This window comes from Bolinopsis microptera, chromosome 11 (assembly GCF_026151205.1).
Source record: "Bolinopsis microptera isolate Bmic1 chromosome 11, MBARI_Bmic_1.0, whole genome shotgun sequence".
In the NCBI taxonomy this organism is placed as follows: domain Eukaryota; kingdom Metazoa; phylum Ctenophora; class Tentaculata; order Lobata; family Bolinopsidae; genus Bolinopsis; species Bolinopsis microptera.
The window spans coordinates 2,248,011-2,274,090 of record NC_087082.1 but is presented as its reverse complement, the minus strand read 5'-3'; the positions used below and the strand labels follow the sequence as shown (position 1 = coordinate 2,274,090).

Genomic DNA, 26,080 nt, shown 5'->3' with positions numbered 1-26,080 from the left:
TTTGTTTTCGCATTGGATATAAAGATGACCAATGATATTGCAGTGTTTAAGTCACGTGCGCGTGATATAGCGCGCTGGCGTGTGATTGAGATCAGATACAAACTTTTGTTCCTTCCTCTTTTTCACTGCCTTCTGATAAACCTATCGCCTGCAGTTTGTTGAATATCTCTGTCATCTGTCATTTACCTTAAAGTGATACCCTTATCGTTTGACGGATGTTACTCGTCTAAGTTTCTTCGAAGTAGCGCGCGCCGCTTTCTTCTCGAAACGTTAAGGGCCCGATGGCAAGAGCTACGAAGTAGCGCGCGCCGGGCCAGATCATTAACAATTAACAATGGTCAACCTTATCGTAAGCTTTTTTATGGTTTCAATGTCATGAGAGCTACATGCATCCAACAAAAATGTATGATTTTAGTACTTTTCTATGTGACACTGTTTACTGTTTCGTATTTTGCATTGTCGACCAGGACGAAAACCAATGTAACACCGAGTTGTAAACCTGACTAGAAAGCATAATTAAAGAAAGTACCGCAACCTCGCACGTTAATGTTTAATTTTGAACCTTAAAACTATTGAAAAGTCTAGAATCATTGCAGCATTAAAAACACGTGATAGCGCGCTGGCGAGTGAATTAGTAAAATCCAATTATTTCGTAGGCCTTAAAATGACTCTCCACTTCCAGATCCATTCTTACCCAGGAAATCTTACTGGCTGGCCATGTTACAAGAGGTGATAATTTTTCAATAGCATAATTGTCGTCGCATATTTGTCGTCGCACGTGACATTAAGGTCGTTGCTCGCACGCGTTTTACTTACTGGGCCGCGCTCAGCCTTACTGTCATTCCTGATTCCGCCGAATCTCTATTCGTTAATGAACATGATAGCCTGAGGTCCCCAGGTAAGCGTTTTACTTGATTGACGATGTCAATCCTTCGCATCTCGCCAATCTGCATAAGTGGTTGCGAGAAGCATTTATATTGGATGCGCGCGCGACCCAGTAGTGCATCGCGCTACAAGCGTTTTACAATATGAATTCAGCCAGAGAGTCATGACAACCACATTAATTTGCAAAGTTAGAAAGCTGCGAGCTTTTAAATTCGGCCAAAATCATACTTTTCGGGATAACTCAAAATTTTCAATATAATATCCCTAAGCCTAATTTTCCTCCTCGGGAGAAAACGTTATTTTTATTGTTTATGAGGCGAGCATTTTGCAAAAAACTGGAAGTCTCGGCCATCTCTTTTACTTTCGAAGTTGAGCCCCAGCCAGTAAGGTTTTCTGGCCGTACCCTTAAATTGGACATAACCCACCAGCTGAAGTAACTCTGATACATCGGATTAGAACCTGTTTAACGGGTGATACATATTATATTGGAACAGGACCGTCCACGAGTCCAACTCGGCGCGCGTCCTGGTAGGTTGTAAACCTACAAGTACAACAAAATACCGGTGGAAATTATTTCGTAGGCCCTAAAAAGACTCCTCCAGATCCAGTCCACAGTCTTAACGTAAAAGTTAAAATGGACATAACTCACTAACTGAATTTAATTATTGTCATACGTTTCACCTAACCATGTGCTTTCGCGCCACTTCTGACTTCGGGCGCGCTTGTTTCACAAGTCAGGCCGTTAGGTGGGCGCGCGCTACTGCAAGCGCACGGGCTCTGGATAGAACAAGTCATACGTTCAACGTTGTATGACCCGCCGCGCACGAGTGCGCGGCTCCCCGGCTGTTAAACGGGTGATTCACATAGCCATGTGCCTACGCGTACTGCGTGACGCGCGCTACGGCGGTCGCGCGCTACTGCAAGCGAGAGGGCTCTGGTTAGAGCAAAACGGGTGATACTCGTAAAATATCTGTTCCAACTCGGCGCGCGTCCTGGTAGGTTGTAAACCTACAACCCGGCTGTAATATCGTAGAAACGCTACAGCATACTGTAGAGATTCAGATGGTTGAATTGTGGTCGAGGCATGTGAACACTAGTGACGAGTACTGAATCAATACTTCATAACACCTCTGATTGGTAAATCTGTTGTCATTATCAAAGTACTGGAGTGGCGGGCTTTTACTAAATCGCTCGCCCAAAAATTTCACGTGACTTTGGTTTTTTTGGTTTTGCAGCCGTACAAAACGGTTTTACTTGTAGCGCGATGCACTACTGGGTCGCGCGCGCATCAAATAATGCTTCTCGCAACCACATATGCAGATCGGCGAGATGCGAAGGATTGACATCGTGAATCAACGGTTTTACATAAACCCTAATCCCAACCCTAACCCTAAACATAACCCCGAAGCTATCCATAATCTTAACCAAAACCCTAACCCGAGCCCTAAATAATCGAATTCACGTTTTACTAGCCTGTCACGTCACCAAAACGGTTTTTTGCCCATAACTCTCCAGGGAAGCATTTTAACCCTACGTCAGGGGGTGATTCGGAATCAGCGTCCAAAAATACACCGATCTAAATGACTTTCATGCCTAAAATAATAAAAGGGCCTTTTCACAAGAATTTTCTTAAAATTTGGGCGAGCGATTTAGTAGGAGCTGGAGTGGCGTGGAGCATTAATATTGGTACTTTAAATTAGTCCCGGTGAGAAGGTGTAGCGGGATTTTCCGAACATGGGGAGATGAATCCAAGCGAACTGATACAGAGAATCACTCCCTGATCCTTCCAAAGAGAATTTGTGGTGCCGTGGTGATATTCAAAAACTTGCCGGATCAAATGAATGTCCGGTAGAATATCATATGAAAACTTGTTCCATCCCTACTGAATGCAGCGTGAAGTATGCAGAGATGTAGTGACTGAGCCAGCATTGATACCCCTTGATAATGAAGAAATTGTTGGTACCAATGCTGATAGAGCTGCACCTGATGTATCCTCACGAGGTCTCTGGAGCACATTTGAACGAACATTCTTTGATGTCTGTGTTACCCACCCCAACTCACCCACATATGTCAAAAAAGATATGGAACAGATCTATAAAGCTCATGAAATGAGGAAAATGAAAAAGTACAACAACAGAATCATCCAGGTGGAAAAAGGCACCTTTACCCCACTTATATACTCAACAAATGGCGGATGGGGTCCACAAGCCACAAGATACCACAAGAGACTCGCTGAAAAACTATCCCAGAAGAGAGGAGAAGACTATGCGGCTATTATGTGTTACATGCGCACCAGGATTAGATTCTCAATCCTCAGGAGCACCCTGATAGCGGTCAGGGGTGAGAGAGGGAGACGGCAATCGTATACATTGCCAGTCAGTGTAACTTCGTTTAACTTGATACCTGCCACCATGGACTATGAATGTTTCTAGACACTATCCTTTTGATATTGAGATATTGGTATCTCAGATCACGTGTACATCGTTCCTTTTTTTATGACACAGTAATTTATTGACACTCACAGCTATAATTTTAATCATTGAATCAGTATTTTTATCTATTAACTTATTACATATTTGTGCTCTGCTTTAGCATCACTTGACTATTAAAGTTCAGGCCATGACCTTATAGTCAGCCAATTGGCCATTGCTATATTATGTGTATATTGTTTGAATATTATTGATTAATTCCCTACTGAATGCAAACTGTATTTTAACAATTGTATTGTTAAACCTCAATCTACCATTAGTATGATCAATATATTATCAGAATTCACGTTTCATATTATGAATACATGAATAGTCAAATATAAATCAATTATTTAAAAAAATTAAAATAAAATAATCTAACGAATCGTATACTTTTCATGGCTCGTGAGTTCTAAACAACCTTCTTTACAGATAATCATTAATCATTGCATCGTTAAAACTCACTCATTGTTTATAAACTCACTCATTCATTCAAATCACAATCCATGACAGATCATGACAATATCCGTGTGTCAGCCTATTTTATATACTGTTATCTAACGACATCCCCCCTTAGGTTATTCTATGTAATACAGTTCATTGTAAGTTGTTCCTCATTCACTTACAAGAACCTCACACGTGTATGAACAGAAATTATTAATCATAATAGCGGCACTGCTCGTGATGCTCGGGTTGGTGCTCTACCCTGTGCTAAAATGGTATTTATTTTTATTTTTACTATTTCTTTTTCGATCTAAGTTGCATATTCAAAATTGTTCAATGATTTTGACTTTTTTTAATAACTGTAACATATGACCTTACATAAATTTCTTTTAATACTAGCAAAGTCATAATTCTCTCCTTTATTCACAGCATCATAGGATTGGTGTGCATGTGGAAGCGCTGCAGGGAGGCTGAGCAACCAATGCAGCTCATCCCCCAACCAATGCAGCCCGTTTACCAGGTACCAGTGCTCTACCCTGTGCTAAAATGGTATTATTTTTATTTTTACTATTTCTTTTTCAATCTAATTTGCATATTCAAAAATTTTCAATGATTTTGACTTTTTTTAATAACTGTAACATATGACCTTACATAAATTTCTTTTAATACTAGCAAAGTCATAATTCTCTCCTTTATTCACAGCATCATAGGATTGGTGTGCATGTGGAAGCGCTGCAGGGAGGCTGAGCAACCAATACAGCTCATCCCCCAACCAATGCAGCCCGTTTACGAGGTACCAGTGCTACCCTGTGCTAAAATGGTATTATTTTTATTTTTACTATTTCTTTTTCAATCTAATTTGCATATTCAAAATTGTTCAATGATTTTGACTTTTTTTAATAACTGTAACATATGACTTTACATAAATTTCTTTTATGGTGTACCACAAGGAAGCATCATTGGGCCTATATTATTTAGTATCTTCATAAATGACATCATTTATGCCTGTAACCTATCTAAGCCCTTTCTATTTGCAGATGATGGTGCACTATTCTTTGATCAAACCTGCAGAAGCACATTTATAAACATGAAAATAGAACTTATGACAATCTTTAAATGGCTCAGTGTTAATAAATTATCACTCAATGAAAAGAAGACTGAATTCCTATTGTTTGATTCTGTTGACCAACATGATGAAATAACGATTGATTGTAATGAGGTAACTTTCACAATCAAGGAGTGCAAAGAGACAAAATATCTTGGCCTCATTCTAGATAGTAAATTGAACTTCAAAAGCCATGTAGATTATATTATTAGGAAGGTCATGAAGAGAATTGGTGCCATGTATAGAAGTAAAGCACTGCTACCCATTAACCCATCTCCAGAAAGTTGAGAACTTGCTAGGAACCAGCACTTAGGGACACAATTTTGCTGAGAAACGGATTCGTGTGCTGAAAATCGATACGCAATACTAAGTATTGTATCAAAAATTTTTCACCGACGGCGATAATAAGGAAGCGAGTATGAAAAATTCATTGAAACAAGGAAATTTATTTTACGTCTACTTTTTGCAATACAAGGAAATGCAAATTGTAGCTAGGGAAATGGTGGTCGTTTACACATTACGTAATCACTGAGGGGGAGGACTTTACTTAATGATTATGATTGAGTTATTTGAAAACAATACCCATAATATATATAACAGATACAACATCAACAGTCACAGCAGGGGGTACGACCCCTTGATGTGACTGGCTGTTGATGATGGACATGGTTTGACAAACGTTGACCAACCCGGAGTTTTTGGAATATATCGTATACAAAGCCGTACAGGATGTAAAAGGACGTGAAAACAAGAGGACGTGAAAACAAGAGAATTTGTGTTTATCAAGAAAACAACATAAAATAATGTCGAGAATATTACAGCTTCAGCCGTTATCACTGAATGCATCAAATAAAGGTATATAATATATAAAGTAAAATACAACGTAGCGCTCGATTTTAATAAATACGTAAAAAGTTCGAAAATAAGAGATGCGCCGCGCAATACTAACTATATCTATATAAATTAAATTTTGATCTTAATAGTATTCAAATACTTTATAAATAATAAAATAAATCAAATTTATTTTTGGCATGTTGTTTTATTCATCTTTTTTAAATGGAAAAAAAATTTTTTTAAAGCATTCACTGCACTAATTTCAGCATTATTTAAATTTAATTAAAAAGAATTGCTGTTTTGTACAACACTTAATGTTGAACGATTTTTGAAAATATAGATGCTGAAATGCAGGCATGCCTGCAGTCAAATTTCGAAAAAAAATTTGCAATTATTCAAATTAATACGCTTACCCAAGATGCGCGCAATAAAAGCCGCGCATATTAGTCTATTTCAGATAAGTCAGAGTTCCTCAAATCTGTATTACGAATCGAGCGCTCATCCGTGGGTTTAAGGGACACATCTCATTTCTGAAATTTTTAAATACATGACATCTGTCATCTGTGGTAGATAATTTTAAATGCGTCATGCGAGATGCACCAACATTAATGAACAAAAGTTTCTTTTTATGATATGACCCAGTTAACGGGGTATTCACATATCGTGAGATTTGAGATGACGCAGGAATGCAAGTTTTATTCTTCGCACTTTCTACTAGAAACAGATCAATGAACAATAAATGCAAGTCTTAGATAACGCAAATTTAAAGTGATATACCCTAATATACCGATAAGACAACTCCAAAGCAGTGAATATCGGAAAAACCGAAGCCACCCATGTCCCTGACTAAACACTTATTGTCTGTTTTGTAAATTGCTTCTTGTTATAAATCAAACAATATGTTTTATTATCGAACTGAAAACTGGTAATAAAAATGCATAATTTCAATTTATAGAACTTCAACTATTATTAGGCAGTTCAAGTGTATATTAAGATGTTTATATTGAGATGCCGGTGTAAATACGTTGTTAGATGAGAGCAGATAATATCTACATACTAAAAAAATGATCCAATTTAAGCTATAATTCGTTACAATTTCCCGAATAAACTTTGCTCATTCGTGTTTCAAATTTATCAAAATAAATTACGTAGTAGTTAAAAATTAAAAGCTATTAGAGCAAGAAGACAACAACAGTCTCTTTAATTATGCAATTCATTATTCAAGTACATACTTAATAATTTGGAATATTGAAGGGGTACAGGTAGCACTCACATAAAATTAATACAATGAATACTCCATGCTACAATGCTATCATTATGATAAAACGTTCAACAAACCGTTATCATACAACCATCGAAATATATGATAAAAATGAATTCATATATCAAACCTTTTGAAGGTATGAAACTTTGTAAAATTTGGTTATTCATAATGAAAGAATGAATATATTTAAAATCACGGAATGAAACATATCCCCCGGTTAATAAAACAACATTAATTACAGTCACAAGGTAAATCAAACTACCCCAGCCCATTTGTATAATAATATAAATAGATCTTTCATTTTAACTGAAAATTGCTGCACGAAACAAAAATACCGTGTTCAAACTATCACATAGTTGATAGTTCTGATATATTTAGCAATGAAACACATGAGTTGATCATACTGCTGTAAGTGCACAAAGTCAAATTACGGCAACATGCAACATGATTTCAATCTTTTAATCCATATATTCTAATAAATTATTGAGCCCTCATCAATAAAACAATATTAAACACGTTGAAATAGGGATTTTAAAACCAGTCCATGTGGGTCGAGTGTGAAAAAACACATAATGTTTCAATTTGATTTAGAAATCAAAACAACAAGAGAACATGAGAACAACAACAGTCTCTTTAATTATACAATTCATTATTCAAGTACATACTTAATAATTTGGAATATTGAAGGGGTACAGGTAGCACTCACATAAAATTAATGATACAATGAGTACTCCATGCTACAATGCTATCATTATGATAAAACGTTCAACAAACCATTCTCATAAAACCATCAAAATATGTGATAAAAATGAATCCAAACCTTTTGTAGGTATAAAACTTTGTAAAATTTGGTTATTCATAATGAAAGAATGAATATATTCAAAATCAAGGAATTAAACATATCCCCCGGTTAATAAAATAATATTACTAAGACAGGGACGTTTCAACTGGCGCCATGATCAGGTCCTACGTGAAATCATGAAGACTGTTTCATCACAGATTGACGAGTTTAATTCTGACATCGCCAAGGAATCGAAGAGGGCACCGTCGGTCTTTCACAAGGCAGGCAATAAGCGCGAGAAGGTTACCTTAGCTGACCCAACTCATCATAAGACCCAAAGATATTTCTTTTCAGATGCCAACGACTGGAAGATAATATTTGATGAGGATGAGAGACAGAGGAACTTCCCGCAGCACATTGCAGCTACACCACTAAGACCTGATGTAGTGATCTATTCAGATAAAGCAAAGAAGGTTTATCTAATGGAGCTGACTTGTGGAAATGAGCAGAACTTTGCTGATCAAGAGAAGCGAAAGATGAAGAGATATTAGCAGCTGACAGAAGAGATAGAAGCCAACGGATGGGCTTGCAAGCTCCAGACAGTAGAAGTGGGAGCTCGAGGCATTTACAACTATTATAGCCTCCCAACATTTATGAACCACCTGAACGTAAAGAACAAAGAGAAGAAGAAGGCCTGCATGAAGATCGCTGAGATCAGCCTGAGGGCATCGTATACCATCTATTTGTCCAGAAACACTACCATATGGACAGATGATTGGGAGTTAGTCAAGAGACCAGTAATAGCATAGTAGGAGCGTAGAATGTTTGGGCCCAGAAAAACATGTTTAATACCGCTATGAACCCGTCATAAGCCGGGGACTACTATGAAAGTGATGATGTTGTGTTGTTGAAAGACCTTCGACCAATCAAAGATGTACCTCATCACGCCAAGCAGTTATGCTTGTAGGTGAATATACACTTATAGAGTACAACAACTTTATAACACTCCACAGTCACAAGGTAAATCAAACTACCCCAGCCCATTTGTATAATAATATAAATAGATTTTTCATTTTAACTGAAAATTGCCGCACGAAACAAAACATTCCGTGTTCAAACTATAACCTAGTTAGAAATATTTAACAATGAAATACAAGAGTTGATCAGACTGCTGTGCTTAAATGAAGTGCACAAACGGAAACATGCAACTGATTTTAATCAACAACAAAATCAGTAAAATCTTTCCAGTGCACCCTTGCGAGATTTTCCTTTGGAATTCTTTACCAAGTTGTTCACAGTTACACTGGTCACTGATGCTACCGAGACTGGGTCTCTTGCTGCTCCTTCATAATACGCCCGTGTGCCAAATTTGAACTTGCGTAACGCAACATTACCGTGAGGATCTTGTCGTCTGTCCAGATATGGAACGCCAACTTGGTTCATAGTGTCTGCAACTTTCTGAACAAACTGGTGGTTGTTACCAATAGGTGGTCCATTTCTCTTGACGAACATCTCCTTCTGTAGTCTAAGATCGTCGTTGTGTGGTCCAGCATTAGTGTACCGGTTGTTATGGTACATCTCCATCTCTGAACCGAGTGTCTCACACAAAGCTTCAGACACTGCAGCTGTCAGGAGTACCGTCAACAGATGAAGCATACCAGGACAGACCATAGATCTCAACTGTTGAGTAATAAGTAGCTTCTTGCAGTAGTGTTGAAGACTACATGTCACGCCTTGTAGTGTCCGATCTCTATCCACCTCGTCTTTTGCTTTCTTCAACTGGAGAACGAGCATCGAAAAAGAAGCATCGTTAACTTGATTTGGGTCACGACTAAGTCTCTGAAGAGGGCCCAACTCGACCACCTTGACAGTTGTGAAAGCTGCCCCCAAGCTAGGAATATCTGTGAACTGTGCACCTAAGCATTGACCCTGACCATGACGATTGAGCTGTCTAGTATTGTCAGGCACATATGCATGACATAAGCTACACCGTTTGTTTTCTGGTATCAATACATCGACGTAGTCAATGTTCAGCTCAGCTTCTAGCTTGTTGAGGAAGTGTCCAGCAGCTGGTAGACGTGTTGCTGACTCTCGCCACCACTTGGCATTGGAATACCAATAATACCGGATGACAGCTCTCATTCTAACGATCATGTCCTGATGGCGTCTGTTTAATTCCAACATTTCTCTGTGCAGATCTTGTTGCGACGAGAGAGAAGTTGTCGGTCTTTGTCTTGTCCCGCGACCAGGTGGGACGTATGCTCGACGAGATAGTAGGTCGAGATAATCCCTGAACACATACTGGCATGCTGGTGAAACAGCATGTGTTCCATCTTGGAGGACACTCAGATGGTCGATCACAGACACAAGAAGTTCTTGCGTGTTCACGTAGGAATTGATCAGTCCCTGATCATCCTGGAACTTTAAAGAACAGCGCTTTAAGATCCACGTCAGGCCACGCAGGAAGTGCACTGACATCAAGATGTCACTTCTTAACATGTTGTTAAGGTGTCCCCGTGCCTTTGCCTGTGTGTCCTGGTTAGTGTGGTTGGCAGCTATCTCATTGAGTGCCGCCTCATAAATGCTAAAATTTTTGATGTAGTCATCTAAAAGGTCGGCACCATGAGCCACAAACTTAAGGTCTTTCAGGGCTTTGGGCGAATAGAGCCTCTTGCACAGAGCCTGGGCAGCAGGAAGCAGGTACTCGTAGACTTCCGAATCCCGGAAAAAAACCGATACGTCATGCACGTGCTTCTTTACGGTCTGGAGATCCGAAAATTCTTTAAGACACTTCTTCAGGACCAATTCGAGGAGATGCGATGGGTCCCAGACTTGCATCTTTGTAACCTTTGTGTTGTTAACTACCGCAGGTGGAGGGTCCAGTTGCTGGAAGATGGCTTCCACAACCTGCGGAGATATTTAATAAAATAAAGCTTTTGATTTTAATGTATTATGTATGTATTATTATAGGAATGATCAATCATACATAAAACTAAAAGTTGGACGGATACTTTTTGTTTGCTTTTAAATACCACTTTAAATACATTTATACTGATATCAGAACGCAATTTTTAAATAGGTCATTACCTTGCAGACGAGAAGTTGGCCATCGTAACATCCACCAGACATTGAAGATTTGACGATGGCGCGGTCAAACCCAAATTCCTCTAGTGTCGTCAAGATCGTACGTGCCATTCCCTGACCAGTGTTATCTACACTAGCTGGAGAGCCAATGTACAATGACATGATCAGCGGCAAGGTCAGATTATCATCAAGCGATAGCATTCGGACTGCAAGAACCATGCGTTTCCTGAAATGGGTTTCTGAATCATTCCATTGATTCATTTCAATGGTACCGCGAAAATTTACCCCCAACAATTGACCCCCAACAATTGACCCCCGACAATTGACCCCCCGACAATTGACCCCCTATGTAATTACACTGGGGTCAATTGATCGGGTTACAGTCAGGGTCAGGGTCAGGGTCAGGGGGGTCGGGGGGGGGGGGGGGGGGTCAATTATCAGGGGTAAATTGTCGCCCACCCTTTTCGAGAGCGTTTCAAATAGGAATAAAAACCGCAAAAATTCCACAACATTTTAAATTGCTGACAAACAGGAGAAAACTCATCAGATTATTGGTCTACCTATAATGTGCGTTTGTCAATTATTGCTTATTTGATATTTTAAAATATTGCGGTCAAAACGTCCGGTTCAATTTTCTACAGAATTCTTTGTCAAATTTTAATATTTGGACTGGTTTCATAAGTATCTCGAAAACACCCTGTACAGTGTATAATCTATATTTTTCAATATACATAATATGTTATAGATTTTACCTCATCTTTGATTGATCTTTATCGCAAGTGATGAAAAGGGGGAGCGGGAATCCAACCAAGGTCGACCTTGCAGCTTCCAGAACTTTCTCCCGCAAGATTAGGAAGGCAGTGTCAACGATATAAGGGACAATTTCGGACGAGTGGTCCTGATTTCCCATCATCACTCCCTCCTGAATCCTCGCTGCTATTACTTGAGGAAATGATCTGAAACAAAACATGGCTGATTAGGCTGCATTATTCGGGTATTCTATCACAATTTCGCAACCGACTTCTAAACATGTAATCCTGAATCTACCAACGTCTGGTGATCTTGGTTGAGGGAATAAGTTGAGCGAAAAAACACTGAATGCTTTTAATTTTTATAGACATACCTGTGCGAGTGATTAAGCATGATTCCTGTTATACCCACGTTTACTATTCTGAATCGGATAGTAGCCTTCATATTGGTCACTACAGGGTTCACGCTCCTTACTTCCTCCACAAACGTTACATGGCTCGAGTCCTCAATATGGTCTCTCAGACTCTTATTCATTCTGATCCACTTCCTTGATCTAAAGAATGAATGGAACGTATTAATGTTGCAAGAATTTTTCAGTATCAACTTATTATTAATTTTAGATACAACAGCATAAAATATTTGTCACCTAATAGTCTTTAACTTGGTAACAGTTGCCCATGTTAAAGGAATGACGCGTGTTTTGTGACATGGTGATGACTTACTTGTTGGCTTGATTGGGAGGTAGATCATGGTACACTTGTACCCCCCAACCTTTGTGGTACCCCACTGGTTGTTTCTCTTTACATATCCGACATACCACTTTTGAACCCTCAACCTAAATTCAAAATGTTAATGTCAATTTTGAATAGTTTTCAACAATATTTAATCTTTTGTGAGTTTTCGACTTTTAATAGATAATAATTATATTATAGTTTTTTGAGTCCACATTGGCTGGTACTTCGGCCGGTCCCCAACAAAAAAAGAGTCATTTAAATTCCTCTAATTTGTCATAAGAAATATGACAAACCTATTTTCCGTGTATATCTTATTGTTCTTACCCTAAAGTAGGCAGGAGGTTGAACATTGCATATTTGTTGCAGAGAAGTAGCATTCATCAAACAGCTTTGAACATGTGTTAACGTTAGGAGTGGCGGAAGTGGTGCTGCATGAGCAGGAGTTACGAGTGCTGGTGCTGTCTGTAGCAGAAACAGCTGCCTATCTCTGCTTTGATTGGCTTGAGGTAATTGTGCACCAACAGCAGGTTGATGTGCACCAACAGCAGGTTGTTGTGCACCAACAGCAGGTTGTTGTGCACCAACAGCAGGTTGTTGTGCACCAACAGCAGGTTGTTGTGCACCAACAGGAGGTTGTTTTGCACCAACAGCAGGTTGTTGTGCAACAACAGGAGGTTGTTGGACAACAACAGCAGGTTGTTGTGCACCAACAGGAGGTTGTTGGACAACAACAGGAGGTTGTTGGACAACAACAGGAGGTTGTTGGGCAACAACAGCAGGTTGTTGGACAACAACAGGAGGTTGTTGGACAACAAAAGGAGTAGGTCGGGAACCAGAAGGCTGGATACCGAGTGAAGGAGGTTGGAGGTTCATAGGAGGAGGTTGGGAACCTACTTGAGGTCGTGCTGGCCCCGAATTTAGTAGGATTGCTTCTTTTAGGATACCATCCATTGCAGATCTCTCGTCCTGATTTTAAATTTTGTCATTTTCAACACAGAAATGTCATAACAGTTGTAATTTGTATGATTGAAATTGTTTGCCTAGTGAAAAATCAACTTAACCAAGAACACGCTACACAGTACATGATGTTTGATCCAGAAGAGATGTTCCGAGTAAAAAGAAAGAAGCCGGCTTTAACACTATTTTCATGTAAACTTGGACGGCATTTCCCTATGATTATTGTCTAAGCCTCTAGGGGTCGTTCACATATTACGAAATCAGCCGAGGGGAGTTTCCAAATGATTACGCTAGTGTAATTTTGACACAATAGCTTAAGCTATGTGTAAAACTGATTACATAGGGAGGGATTTGTCCAAAAATTGATTACGTAATGTGAGAACGACCCCTAGACAATAATTAAAGACCCCCTAGAACCCCCAGTTCAACAACTTATGGAAGGCGCAAACTTAATATTATGGTAAAAAAGAAAATTAATCATCTACGTTGACATGACAGGAATGGTCCGCGCGCAGTTGTCATCAATCCCGTCCTCCTAATCTTTAAACCTGTGACTTACTTTTATCTGCGACTGTAGCTTGTGGGATAGTGATTTTAGTTCAATCCTTTGAGCCGAGGAGGACTGGCCCTCCGCAATTCCCTCAGCAAGTGTGATCATAGCTACCACAAGGTCGTCTACTGACTTTGGAGGTCTCAGCATTTTCCTTTTCCCACTCTTCTGGCGCTGAAAGATATTGTAAAGTTGCTTTGCAGGAATTTACATTAATAAAACACCATCATTCTCAGAAACGATCAATTTAGCTGATTTCTATTTATCACCACAAGAAGTGCTTTAATTTTATAATTTGTCGGCATTTCAGTGAACTAGAGCATGGATGAATACAGATGAGCCAACGCTAGCATTATCATAAACTTTTATAAGCTAAAAGCTTATTCGCTAACATTATATTATCTCTCGCCTCGTCAGGGTAAAGATGTAGCTTGCGGGTAAGTTCAATTTAAAGCTATCAAAACCATGAAAACAGAAATAACGTAAATTATGTACAGTATAAATATTTAAAAATTAAAATCCGTACTGTAAAAACCTGTTATAAAATCATATACATTTTTGTTTCTATGAGCGATTTACATTTCAAAAGCAAACAAGAATATTCAATCAAGACAATACAGCAGATACAGAAAAGATTGACAGTTAAACACTAAACAGCGTGCAGTTAAGTACAAGTGTACCAGTTGAACAACAACTGACAGTGAAATCATTCAGCAAAGTTCAATCATAGGAATAATTACTTATTTGATTTGTGACTTACAGTTGCAACGATTTTCCCTTTTCCAGATTTATTTTAATTATCGTGGAAGTATGATTGTAACATTTTCATCAATCAGCGATTCAGCATGGCATTTTGATTAATATCGAATGCGTTTACATCAGTATCAAACAGCTTAAATCCTAATCACAAAGAATAAACTGGATGCTGGTCATGGATGCTGGTTGCAAAGCTAAAGCTAAAAACAGTTTTTACGTTAGAATTGCTGGATGCTTTTTCTTACCACTATTTCGACATTGTGTCACTTTTATATTATCTCTGAGTTAAAACAAAAAATTATTTGTGCTTGATAACGGTTAGCAGGTTAGAGGTCTTCTTTGCAGTTAAATTCACAAGTTTAGAAGTTTTTATCACGGTAAATTCCGGTAAGAAGTAAATATTAAATAAATAATATACTTACAATCTGGTTCACGAGTCTGATTGGTGTGTTATTAGCAGGGTTGTCGGAGACTGTTGAGCTAGCGACTTGGGAAGTGCTCACTGGCTGTAACAACGAAAACTGCGAATCCATGCTTTGGTTCCCCGAAGGACCGGCTGTAGGCGATTGGGGGCTACCTGGAGTTGGTTGAAGGACCACTGGATGTGCGTGTCCCGATGAAGCTGGTTGTGGGGCTACTGGATCAGATAGCGCTGGACTTGATAAAGATGGTGTTGGGACCGTTGGGGCTTTTGCTGTAGATGAGCTTGACCTGCTTCCCACAGAAATAATCTGAAGAATTTCTCATTTAAAAGCAGCACGGAGATTGTGTTGAAAGTTAGTCATTTCCACTAACAACAGGTCTGTTAAACAAAATTATACGACTAAATAAGGACGGGATAAAACGATAAGTTGTAATTCTTAAGTTTTTTTGTCGTATCAACAATTTGTTCCTTTCAGTTAAAGTTCATAAAAGTCAAGCAAAACAAAAGTACTTACCATGGGGCGAGCAATCAAATTAAAATGGTCCGTCAGTCTCTGGCTCGTTCCTACTCCAAAGGGTGTCCAACTCATAGATTTACCCCTGGAATGAGAAATAATCATGTGATGTGACTTTTTATCAAATGTCAGAACGGTAAAATGTTTCGATTCTGCTGTAACCGTGGTAACTTTGAAACTCTAGAGTGTTCTTCAATCAGAGAACGGATGGTGATATACAGTATACACTATACAGTATGTTTGTACTATATATTATACACGGTGTTTCGAAAGTCTGGATAGGATGTACTTTTTAAATACTTTTGTATCTTTGGGGTCGTACAATTATAATATTACGTAATCACTGAGGGGGAGGGAGGGCGTTTCTTTGGGATTACGCTAATTGTTTAATTTGAACGCAATACCTATAATAATGTGTACAACTGATTACAGGGGATGAAGGCGGGTTAAATATGGACCAAAAAGGAATACATAATATGTGAACACTGAACACTGAACAACGTCTAATTGCTATATGGAATCTTTAGTGCTTAACATTGGATATGTTCGGCCAATGTTTATGTAATATGTTAGTTAATTGTTTGATGATTATTGACAATTGTGTCGCCAATTAGTTCCCCTATTACTTACCCATGCCTACTCTTTTCATGACTCGTCTTATCGTTCTTCTTTACTCCATCCTTCTTTCTTCCAGCAAAACCACACTCACAAGTAAATTTCATCACTATTCTTTTATTTTCTGTCCTAAACATTGATTGACCTTTAGAAAATACAGTGTACGAAGCTAACGTCAACATATTATTGATGGTTGAAAACATGTATGGTAGAAAGCAAACTCCATTTACGGACGTGAGGAGAGTAAGGACTCCTCAATAGTCAATAACTACATTAAATACATTCCTTCTGTATCATACTGAATAAAACTAATTACGAAAACAAAACTTACTAAACCTAATACTCAGTACTCAAGTTTGAGGGTCCATATAGGGATGGATTATATGTAAAATCCGGATTGGAATATTATTTACGAGTAGAATGGTTGAAATTCTTTCTTAGGTAAATTTCTATTGATCCCGTTTGATGCGACAAGGAAAAGGCTTATATCAGGTAAGAAACTATTCAACGGTTCAATGTTACAACATCATATGCATGATATCATATTATTTGTTATAATTGGTAGTGTTGAAAGTATTAAAACTGAAGAATATGCAAAGATATTGTCGTTGACGTATAATGAACACGTGTAACTTGTCTTAAAACACGTATGCTTTTGAAGTTGATCAGTTTCAGAAATACTGACAATTATATCTGAAAATGTATCACTCTTGTTTAAATGTAAATAACAGGCTGAATTTAACATCTAAAAGTTTCGTAAAGTTACAGTTCTTTAACTGCCTAATAATCCTTAGTAATACGGTAATATCAGATTTGTTGTCACGTTAAAGGAGAACATTGTATGTGATATGATACTCCTACAGTTTTGAAATATTTAAAAGTTCTAAATGAAAACAACCACTAAATTAAGATCAAACTTTAACATAGATTTCGCTGCTTAATAACAATTAACAGAACAATCAAAACCCCGATTTAACGCAAACTCCAACTAAAGGCGTCTTATTATTTCCCCTAAACTATTTGGGGGTTATTTTCTGTGTTGACAGCTGGCGAAATGTTTCAGTCTATTAATGGATCTGACAAAACACACCATCTCCTAACAATTTGATTACCACCGAGATATGCGTTTTTATCATCTCTTTGGGTTGGAGAGGTAGCTAGGCAAGGAAGTGTAATTGGAGGGGAAGCTTGCCTGGGCGAGGGTTCACTCGTAATATCAATCGTTAGTTCCTGGAATTTGTTTTGGGTTAATTATCGATGAACAATCGGCCAATCGAGATTCAATTACCCGTCCGTCAGAAAGTCAAAATTAGAAGATATTATTAAACGCTTATTTGATATAACTAACATGAAATAGGAGAATTCATATAATAGCTAATCAATTCAGCGGCCAATTTTTGATTTCTCTTCATGTTTGATCCATCCCACTACCGCAGTGATCGATATCCATCAGATTAACAGGTTACACATCCGCTATCAATGCCACTTCCTGTTAAAAGACAGTTAAAATAGAAATTGATACCGAAAACGTTGCATTTTAACCGAGAAGAGCAGCTTCGAGCACACAACCCACGTGGATGCTATTTTTAGACGTTCTTCAGCACAGGAACCCGTTTGCTGAAGAACGAAGGCAATTAGAATACAGGTAACTGTGCGCGGCTTTGACGCGCATCAGGAACCTGTTGCGCGTTTTGCGCCAAAGTTTATACTTAATATCGATATGTCTGTCGCGTTTTCCACTAAAAAAATTCCAAATTACATTTTTTTCCAAATTATTTTTTACCACATGTGAAGTGATTTCTGGCATTTATCTTAATAGTGCAGGTGAAAGGTGGCAAATTGAGCAAAAAACGTTAAAATGAAGATTCAAACATTATTTTAGGCAAGATTTTGCTAAGAACCTGGTTCCTGGGTTCTCGACTTTCTAGCGGTGGGCCCATTAAATATAGGAAAATGTTTGCCAATGCACTCATGTTGCCACAATTCGATTATTTAGACACAATCTATTGTAGAGCTGGCAAGACAAAACTTGCTGAACTTGACACTCTGTACAAAAAGGTAGCCAAAATAGCTCTCAACGTTCCAAAAACAGAGAGCAGCCTTAATGTTTATAGAGACATGAAATGGTTACCACTCCATCTTAGACGACAACTTCATCTGTCAAATTATATGTTTAGAATCATCCATGACAATTGTCCTACAAACTTTATGAACAAATTTAGTTACACATCAGGAGGTAGTAGGAGCGGCGAAAGCTGCAACCTTTATGTCAATAGATCAACATCACATAAAAACTTTCAATACTTGGGGGCAAAATGTTGGAATAATGTTCCAACAGATCTACGAAATCTGCCCGATGTTAAAAGCTTTAGTGATTCGTATAAGAAACAGCTACTATCATCTATAACAACAGACCCTAATTATACCGTCGACAATTCATATGACAAATTTTACACTGCAATCATAGTCGCTGATAACTAAGTAACTTCTAATTCTTTTAAATCTGATATGAGGCATATATAATTGATGTATCGAAAAGATATTCCCTTTTTTACCACCTTACCATTCTGATTGATTTTGCACATGACTGACATGTTTTAACTGGAGAAGGGGTTCCCACAGTGGTAGTTTTATAAACCACTTTTAATTTATTGACCTATTATACTTAGTGGTAGTTTTGTAGACCACATTTAATTTATTAACTTATCATACTTAGTATTTTTTTTGGTGACTGTAGAAGACTCCTGGTTGTCTTGAACACACCCAAGTGCTTATGGAAGAACTAAAAGACGCCAAATCTACTAGACGTCAGATATTCGTTGTCTGGGTGGATTTAATGAATGCATATGGCAGGGTCCCACACAACTTGATCCTCTATGCCCTCCGGCATTACAAATTCCCTGAATGGCTCATAGATTACATGTTTAAGTACTATGATGAACTGATTGTAAGGGTGGTAACCAAAGACTGGAAGTCAAATTGGTTCTACTACATGTTAGGCCTCTTTCAAGGAGACCCTCTTTCAGTAGTGTTGTTCCTGATTGTATTCAACTTACTGTTAGATCTTCTACAAGATCAAAAAGAACTGGGTTATAAGCCCTCCTTTAGCTCGCAACCTACATCGAATCAGGCTTTTGCAGATGACCTAACACTTATGTCCTCCAGACTAGAGAAGGTAAAGAAGCAGATAGAGTTGATGGAGCAGTTTTTGGATTGGAGTAGGAAAATGAAGGCCAAGCCTAGCAAGTGTGTCTCCCTGGGAATGAAGGTGATAGATGGTACGTACCAGGCTTATGACCCAGAGATATTGATTGACGGCCAGATAATCAGCTATGTAGGAAACAACCCGATTAAGTTCCTGGGCCACTGGATCTATGTCGATCTAGGGTTAAATGACACTAAACAACGGATTGAAGACAAACTAAAAACTCTGTTTCAGACAGTGGATGAGTGTGGTCTCAACGGTGTCATGAAGTGTTGGATCTACAATAACATGCTGACTAGCAAGATGTCCTGGGATCTGATGATTTACAACCTTCCTGTAAGTTTTGTGTACGAACTGGATGCTATCTGCACCAGATTCTTGAAGAAGTGGTTGGGTGTTACTAGATCAATTACTGTGACAGTCCTGTACAGGAGCAAGGATTACTTCGGGCTAAACTTGAAGAAGCTGAGTGACTTATACAAGTCTCTTCAGGTATCAAAGGGACACGCCCTGAAGAACAGTGATGACACCAAAGTTGTAGAAGCCTATAAGCCCGGCTCTCCTTAAATTCCACCTAAACTCGACACACGACGTGGCTAATACCCCTGCAAACATGAAATTGTGGAACTACTCGAGTACAGGAAATTGTGCACTTTGTGGATGGAAGACGTGCAACATCAAGCATATCCTAGCCGTCTGCAGTGTAGCAAGAAACTCCAAAAGGTACAACTGGAGACATGACAACGTCCTACGTGTTATAGCCGGAGCCTTGCTTGACCAACTCAAGATGTACAATTCCTCAGGTTCCACGACCTCCGACAAAGAATGGATACGGTTCAAGTCGAAGGATGGGAAGTATGAACACCCAAAGCCAAAGTTGAGGAAGGAGAGGCCCTTTGAGAGAGCGAAAGACTGGAAGCTGATATGGGACGAGGATACACTACCTGCCCAGTTCCCACAGCACATCTACAACACAGCGGAGAGACCCGACATTGTAGTATGGTCGGATAGTTTGAGAGAAGTAGTTCTGATTGAACTGACTTGTGGTGACGAGAGTAACTTCAGTGACCAAGTAGCACGTAAAGAAGCACGCTACAACAGAGAGCTGATTCCTGGCATCGACGGGTGCGGTTGGAAAGCTCTGCTCTTTACGGTAGAGATTGGGTGTAGGGGCTTCTGGCACCATACTGTACCAGCTCTATTTAACTACTTTGGATTGGCGAAGAGGACGAAGAATAAAGCCCTGAATGAGGCTGCTTTGGTCGCTCTTCGATGTTCCTATACAATCTGGTTAGCCCGCGACAACAAGAAATGGTCTACCTGCTACGACATCGCAAGGAGGCCAGAAGTCATAAACTGTGAAAGCTGAGTGTTGGGCCCATAAAACATGTTGAAAGCTGCAACCAGGATCACAAGTACTGGTGGAATACAGAATGACTTGCTAATCAGATTGATAGATGGAGTTGCTATCGAAAGATATAGAACTCAGGTAAACATCTAACCTGTAATAGTTTATTGTTGATTTTTCTTCCCAGTTTTAACATTTGATAATTGTACAGTTTATTGACGACACATTGACTGAATGTTATTTTATATTCTAATTTATATTCTAGATATTTTATTTATTTTACAACAGACGACAACTTCCTGTTTTTTCTTTTCTTCTATATTAGTTACTCATATCTCTTGTACAGACTTTTTTACAAGGACGTTGACAAATGATACTCACATTAGGCATTCATTATTGCATCTAAATTATTTCACTCGCATTAGGCTTAGAAATTTATTCTCTGGTCAACAGATTTCAAATGTTTAATTAATTTGTAGTATGACAGTAAGGTATATAAGAAGTTATTTAATTTTGCTTGGGCTATTATATTGACTAGGTATTGAGGTTTAATGATGATATGGAATTTGAATTCTATATAAATTTACACTATGTGGTTGGGGCATTTTGCATAGTAAATATGGTTACTACTCATATATATCATATTATTTGATTGGTATTCGATTTCTGATTATTTCTCTAGGAATATGATTATTATATCTCAATTTGGCTTTAGGTAGGGTGCCCCGCTAAAAGAACTGGATTCTTCCAGGAAGCATCCCGTGCACAGAGCTTGGTCTACATATATATTAAATTATTAACCATTCATTCTGTATGTGCACGAAAATTTATTTCAATCAATCTTTTAATAATAGCAAAGTCATAATTCTCCTCTTTATTCACAGCATCATAGGATTGGCGTGTAAGCACTGCAAGCGTAGGACGAGGCGCAGGGAGGCACAGCCACAGGCCGAGGCTGTTTACAACAAGGGTCCTGGAAGTAGTATAGAGAAAGGAAGCTTAACGCCGTTAGTTTTATCAACGTCTGGTGGAATGGGTGGTGAAGCTGAATGACTAGTAAAGAAGCTGGCTAGTAAGATGGAATACCACACAGGGCAGAGTTACTCAGATGCTGTGGGATACATTGGGCTACATTAGGAAGCGCCTTCGTTTCGAAATCTTAAGAACGACAGTAATTTCTCTCCGGGGAGACAGAGGGGCGAGAAAGAACTTTGTCAATATAGACAGTTTAGATTTGAACTTGGAGCCGCAAGGCCAAGGGTGATTTTCAAAATATTGAATTTTTGAAGGGTTATTTTTATATAGGGTCATTGTGACATTATGTGTATACTGTTTGATACAAATTATTATTTAAAAAAAATAAAGTTAGGTCTTCTGGTGATAAATTTGGATCAGACGTGTTTTAAGTTTTAAATAGGTAATTCAGCCACTAAAATGTTACGTAGCAGGGTTATGGACACAATTGTTTAGTGATTCTTTGTGTCAAAACATTTAATTGTGCTTGAAACAATTAAAACGCCTTAATTAACAGAATGACAGATTGGTACCTGAATTTCATCATGTAACATAATAAAAATCATGAGCTAATAATTAAAATTGAGAGCTGAAGATTTGTAACGAAATACATTCTCAAAATATAGTTTGATGAGATACTACTCAACTCGGTGGGATACATTTTTCTCCTTAATTATTGTTAAATGTTTCAATATGTTTCAAATGTTCTCAGAGGTTAAGCCACTATAATTATATGTGATCTGCTGTGATGAAGTGTTAATGATTTCCACGCAATCCATCAGGAAATTAGGAGGAAACAGGAGTACCACATTGTTCTTAACTTGAATTATAACTGAATTTACGATTGTGCTCTGCCAATTGCATCACTTGATTTAATTTATTGTATTTACAATGAAATCCTTCATTTAATTATGTTTCCATACTTTCCATACTTTATACTGTACAATTATAGCTGGTTGGCGATGTGTATTGTGCATTCCCCTGAAAAAGTTTAACTTATCCATTTATTTTACTTATCGCTCACTCTTCAGATTAGTATGTCCACTGCAGGTCAAGTCATAAAATGCAGGGCTGCTGTAGCCTGGGCTGCCAAAGAACCCCTGGCGATGGAAGAGATCGAAGTAGATCCACCAAAAGCTGGAGAAGTGAGGATCAAGATAGAGTTCACGGGTGAGTTTGTGGATTGATTTGGAAAAGTCTGAACAGAAAAGCCATTGTGTGATATGGGAGAAATCCTTTTGCTAACGAAGCTTTTCTTCTCTGATGAGACTCTCACACCCCCTTATTTATCTAGGCTCTGACTTAATCTGGTTTCGATTAACTCTGCTATTTCCTTCTCCTTTTATTGATAAAATAGGTTTTCAATTACATCACCTAATTGCTGGCCCCTTTCTGAACAGGTGTCTGTCACACTGATGCATACACCCTGGGTGGATCCGATCCAGAGGGTCTCTTTCCAGTTGTGCTGGGACACGAGGGAGCAGGAATCGTTGAAAGTGTGGGTGAGGGTGTTACCTCTGTTGCGCCTGGTGACAAAGTCATCCCTTGTTACATCCCCCAGTGTTACGAGTGTGAGTACTGCGTGAGGAAGGACACTAACGTCTGCTCGAAGATCCGAAATACTCAGGGTAATGTCTGCATTTTTATTTCTATGTGATTCAATTTTGTTTTGATCGCTTTTGCATGTACGTGCAGACCGCTAGAATGCTCCACACAGACCACAAACTCATCTTTCTCTCGAAGTGGACCACAATTATCTTTGATTTTTTCGGTACATATACATTTCTCATCCCTCTTATTCAGGTAAAGGTCTCATGCCTGATGGGACCTCTAGATTGAGGTGCAAAGGAAAAGAGCTGTTCCACTTCATGGGTACTAGCACATTTGCTGAGTACTGCGTTGTAGCAGAGATAAGTTGTGCTAAGGTTAACCCAGCAGCTAGTACAGAAGCTATCTGTCTTCTGGGATGTGGAGTTTCAACTGGTTACGGTGCTGCACTCAACACAGCAAAGGTTCAACCTGGTGAGACATTTTGCAAACTTCTCATTTCAGCCATATTTTTGTTCTATATTGGAATCCGATAAAAGCCCCCTCATTATTTCAGTACATACTAAGTTTTATTGGGGTTCCATTAAATGTATTTACAAGTTACGATTTACATATCGTTCTAATGCACTTGCAAAACAAGTTGACTCTCATACATTTCATTTCCAACCTGCAATCTGATGTTTGTCTGATACTAGGAAGTACCTGTGCTGTTTGGGGAATGGGAGCTGTTGGGTTAGCAGTGCTGATGGGATGTAAAGCTGCTGGGGCAACTAAACTCATTGCTATTGATCTGAACCCAGAGAAGGAGAAAGCTGCAAGGGAGTTTGGAGCGACCGAGTTCATCAATCCTAAAGATCTACCAGGTGAGAAAAGCTTGTTGCACATTCTTTTGAACTATGTTAACACATTTTTACTTGAAGTAAAGTGCTACCTTCAACCTGATCTTGTTGTAAAATTTGACCAAAACCCAGAATTGGGTAGAGAGGACCGCTGCCAGTGTCTCTCTTTCCCAAACAAAAGTAAGTGATATTAATTTGAATGACCGTCCGTAAATGCAAAATGATACCGAGAATGAAATCGGTTGCTCGCTTTTCCCATTCAAATTGATATCATTTACCTTTGTTTGGAAAAGAGAGACACTTGCAGCGGTCCTCTACCAATTCTGGGTTTTGGTCAAATATTATCTCTTTTTGATTAATTTCAGGGTCCTTGACAAAGTCGAAATGTTAAACTGATAACTTCATTAATAAGAAGGTAATTTCAACAATTTAGAAATTTTAGCTTTGAAAACATTTCCTTGTGTTTAGATAAGCATATCTTGGCATTAAATTCACATATAATGTCATTTAACTGTCGTGGGAAAGCAGAATCAAATCGAAATGACGAATGAGCAAAATTCTCACCTTTCGCATGTCCAAACTTTGAATTGCAATAGCAATTTTTTAGTGATTTTAGCTTTTTAGCATTTTTCCATCAATTTGGGCGTGTCTCCAAGTGTGCAACTTTTTGATTTTCAACTTTTAAACTAGCCTTATGCACAATATAGACCTATAGGAAGCATAACTGAGCTCCACAACCCAAGGGATGGCCCAACGCCAGAGAATACTGAATCACAAAATGGGTGTTTTTATAAAATAATTCTTCAAAAAAGCACTAACTTCAATAGCGAGTATCTTTATAAAGGAGCCAACAAAGAAAACTTTGCGGTGCATTATCAGAATGCTTGAACAATTATCTAACTTTAGCATGTCCTCAAATTTTGAATAAGATTACTCCTTAATGGACATTAATGGTGTAAAATCGATTTTAAAAGTTATTAATACCTTGTCAAAAATCAAGTTTAAAAAATGGTTAATTTGATGACGTCAAGTGGTGATGATGACGTTAAATTTTTTTTCATATTATGTAAACTAAAGTCTAAACGATTATATTCAAGAACTGTGGTCCGAAATGGCTGTATCTTTAAAGCTTCTGAACCTATGGACACTTGAATGTAGGCTACAATTGACTACCAAAGCGTCTAATGTCTTTCTAAACATATATATAATATACTTCACGACAATCTGTTGTAAAATAGGGGTTCCAGAAAACCCACTTCCCGAAACTCCTGAAACTTGAAACTTTTTTACAGTCGATTTGGTCAACGTCTAGACGCCCTGCAAAATTTCAGATCTCTAACTCAATTTTAACATGGTTTTTAAGGCACCTGAATATCGCGATTTTGGGTTCTTTACCGAATTTCGTATAACAGTGCTGGCGAGTATTTTGCGCAAATTTCTTAAAAACCTCCACATAACTATTTCTTATTCCTGTCGTCTTTGACATTAAATTAGAATGTTTTGAACTAAAAATAAACCTGCTGAACGACTTTCAACATGAGCCATAATGCCTGAAAAACAGTAAAGGGGTATACTAGTATGGGAGATATAATAAGGGCAACAGTCATGCTTGCCAGCACTGTGATAAGAAATGATGAGTTTTTTTTGCACATCATTTGTAGTTGATAAGTTTTAAACAAAGGAAACACTCAGCTGGCAAGTCGTTTGTGGCGCACATGCAGGACGAGTATAACGGGGGTCCTGACTTTACCTTCGAGTGTGTCGGTAATGTGCACGTGATGAGACAGGCTCTCGAGTCCGCTCACAAAGGTTTGAAAACTTACCGTTTTTTCAGCTAGACCATCGTCGCTTTGCTGCTATTTTGACGGATGTTTCAGAACTCTAACCTAGATTGATACAAATATCCGATTGCTAAGAGTGGTTAGTAATAATTGAGAATCCCTGTCAGGATGGGGAGTCAG

At 38.5% G+C, this 26,080-nt stretch overlaps 2 protein-coding genes across 3 annotated transcripts in view; one reads left to right on the top strand and one right to left on the bottom strand.

Moving 5' to 3' along the window:
* The window catches only part of LOC134822536 (probable 3-ketoacyl-CoA thiolase), a 32,117-nt gene extending 14,180 nt beyond the window's left edge, over nt 1-17,937 (bottom strand). The window contains exon 1 of the mRNA XM_063833645.1: nt 17,934-17,937. The gene's annotated coding sequence lies outside the window, so the exon portion shown is untranslated. The remainder of the gene's footprint in view (nt 1-17,933) is intronic.
* A 4,826-nt stretch (nt 17,938-22,763) lies between these two features.
* Nucleotides 22,764-26,080, top strand: part of LOC134822761 (alcohol dehydrogenase class-3-like) — a 101,002-nt gene continuing 97,685 nt past the window's right edge. The window contains exons 1-5 of one of the 2 annotated variants that reach the window (XM_063834006.1): nt 22,764-22,902; nt 23,133-23,360; nt 23,536-23,754; nt 23,976-24,143; nt 25,812-25,928. In XM_063834006.1, coding sequence (XP_063690076.1) covers nt 22,770-22,902; nt 23,133-23,360; nt 23,536-23,754; nt 23,976-24,143; nt 25,812-25,928 — 865 coding nt within the window. In that variant the 5' untranslated portion in view covers nt 22,764-22,769. The remainder of the gene's footprint in view (nt 22,903-23,132; nt 23,361-23,535; nt 23,755-23,975; nt 24,144-25,811; nt 25,929-26,080) is intronic. The other variant, XM_063834007.1, reaches the window with a different exon arrangement.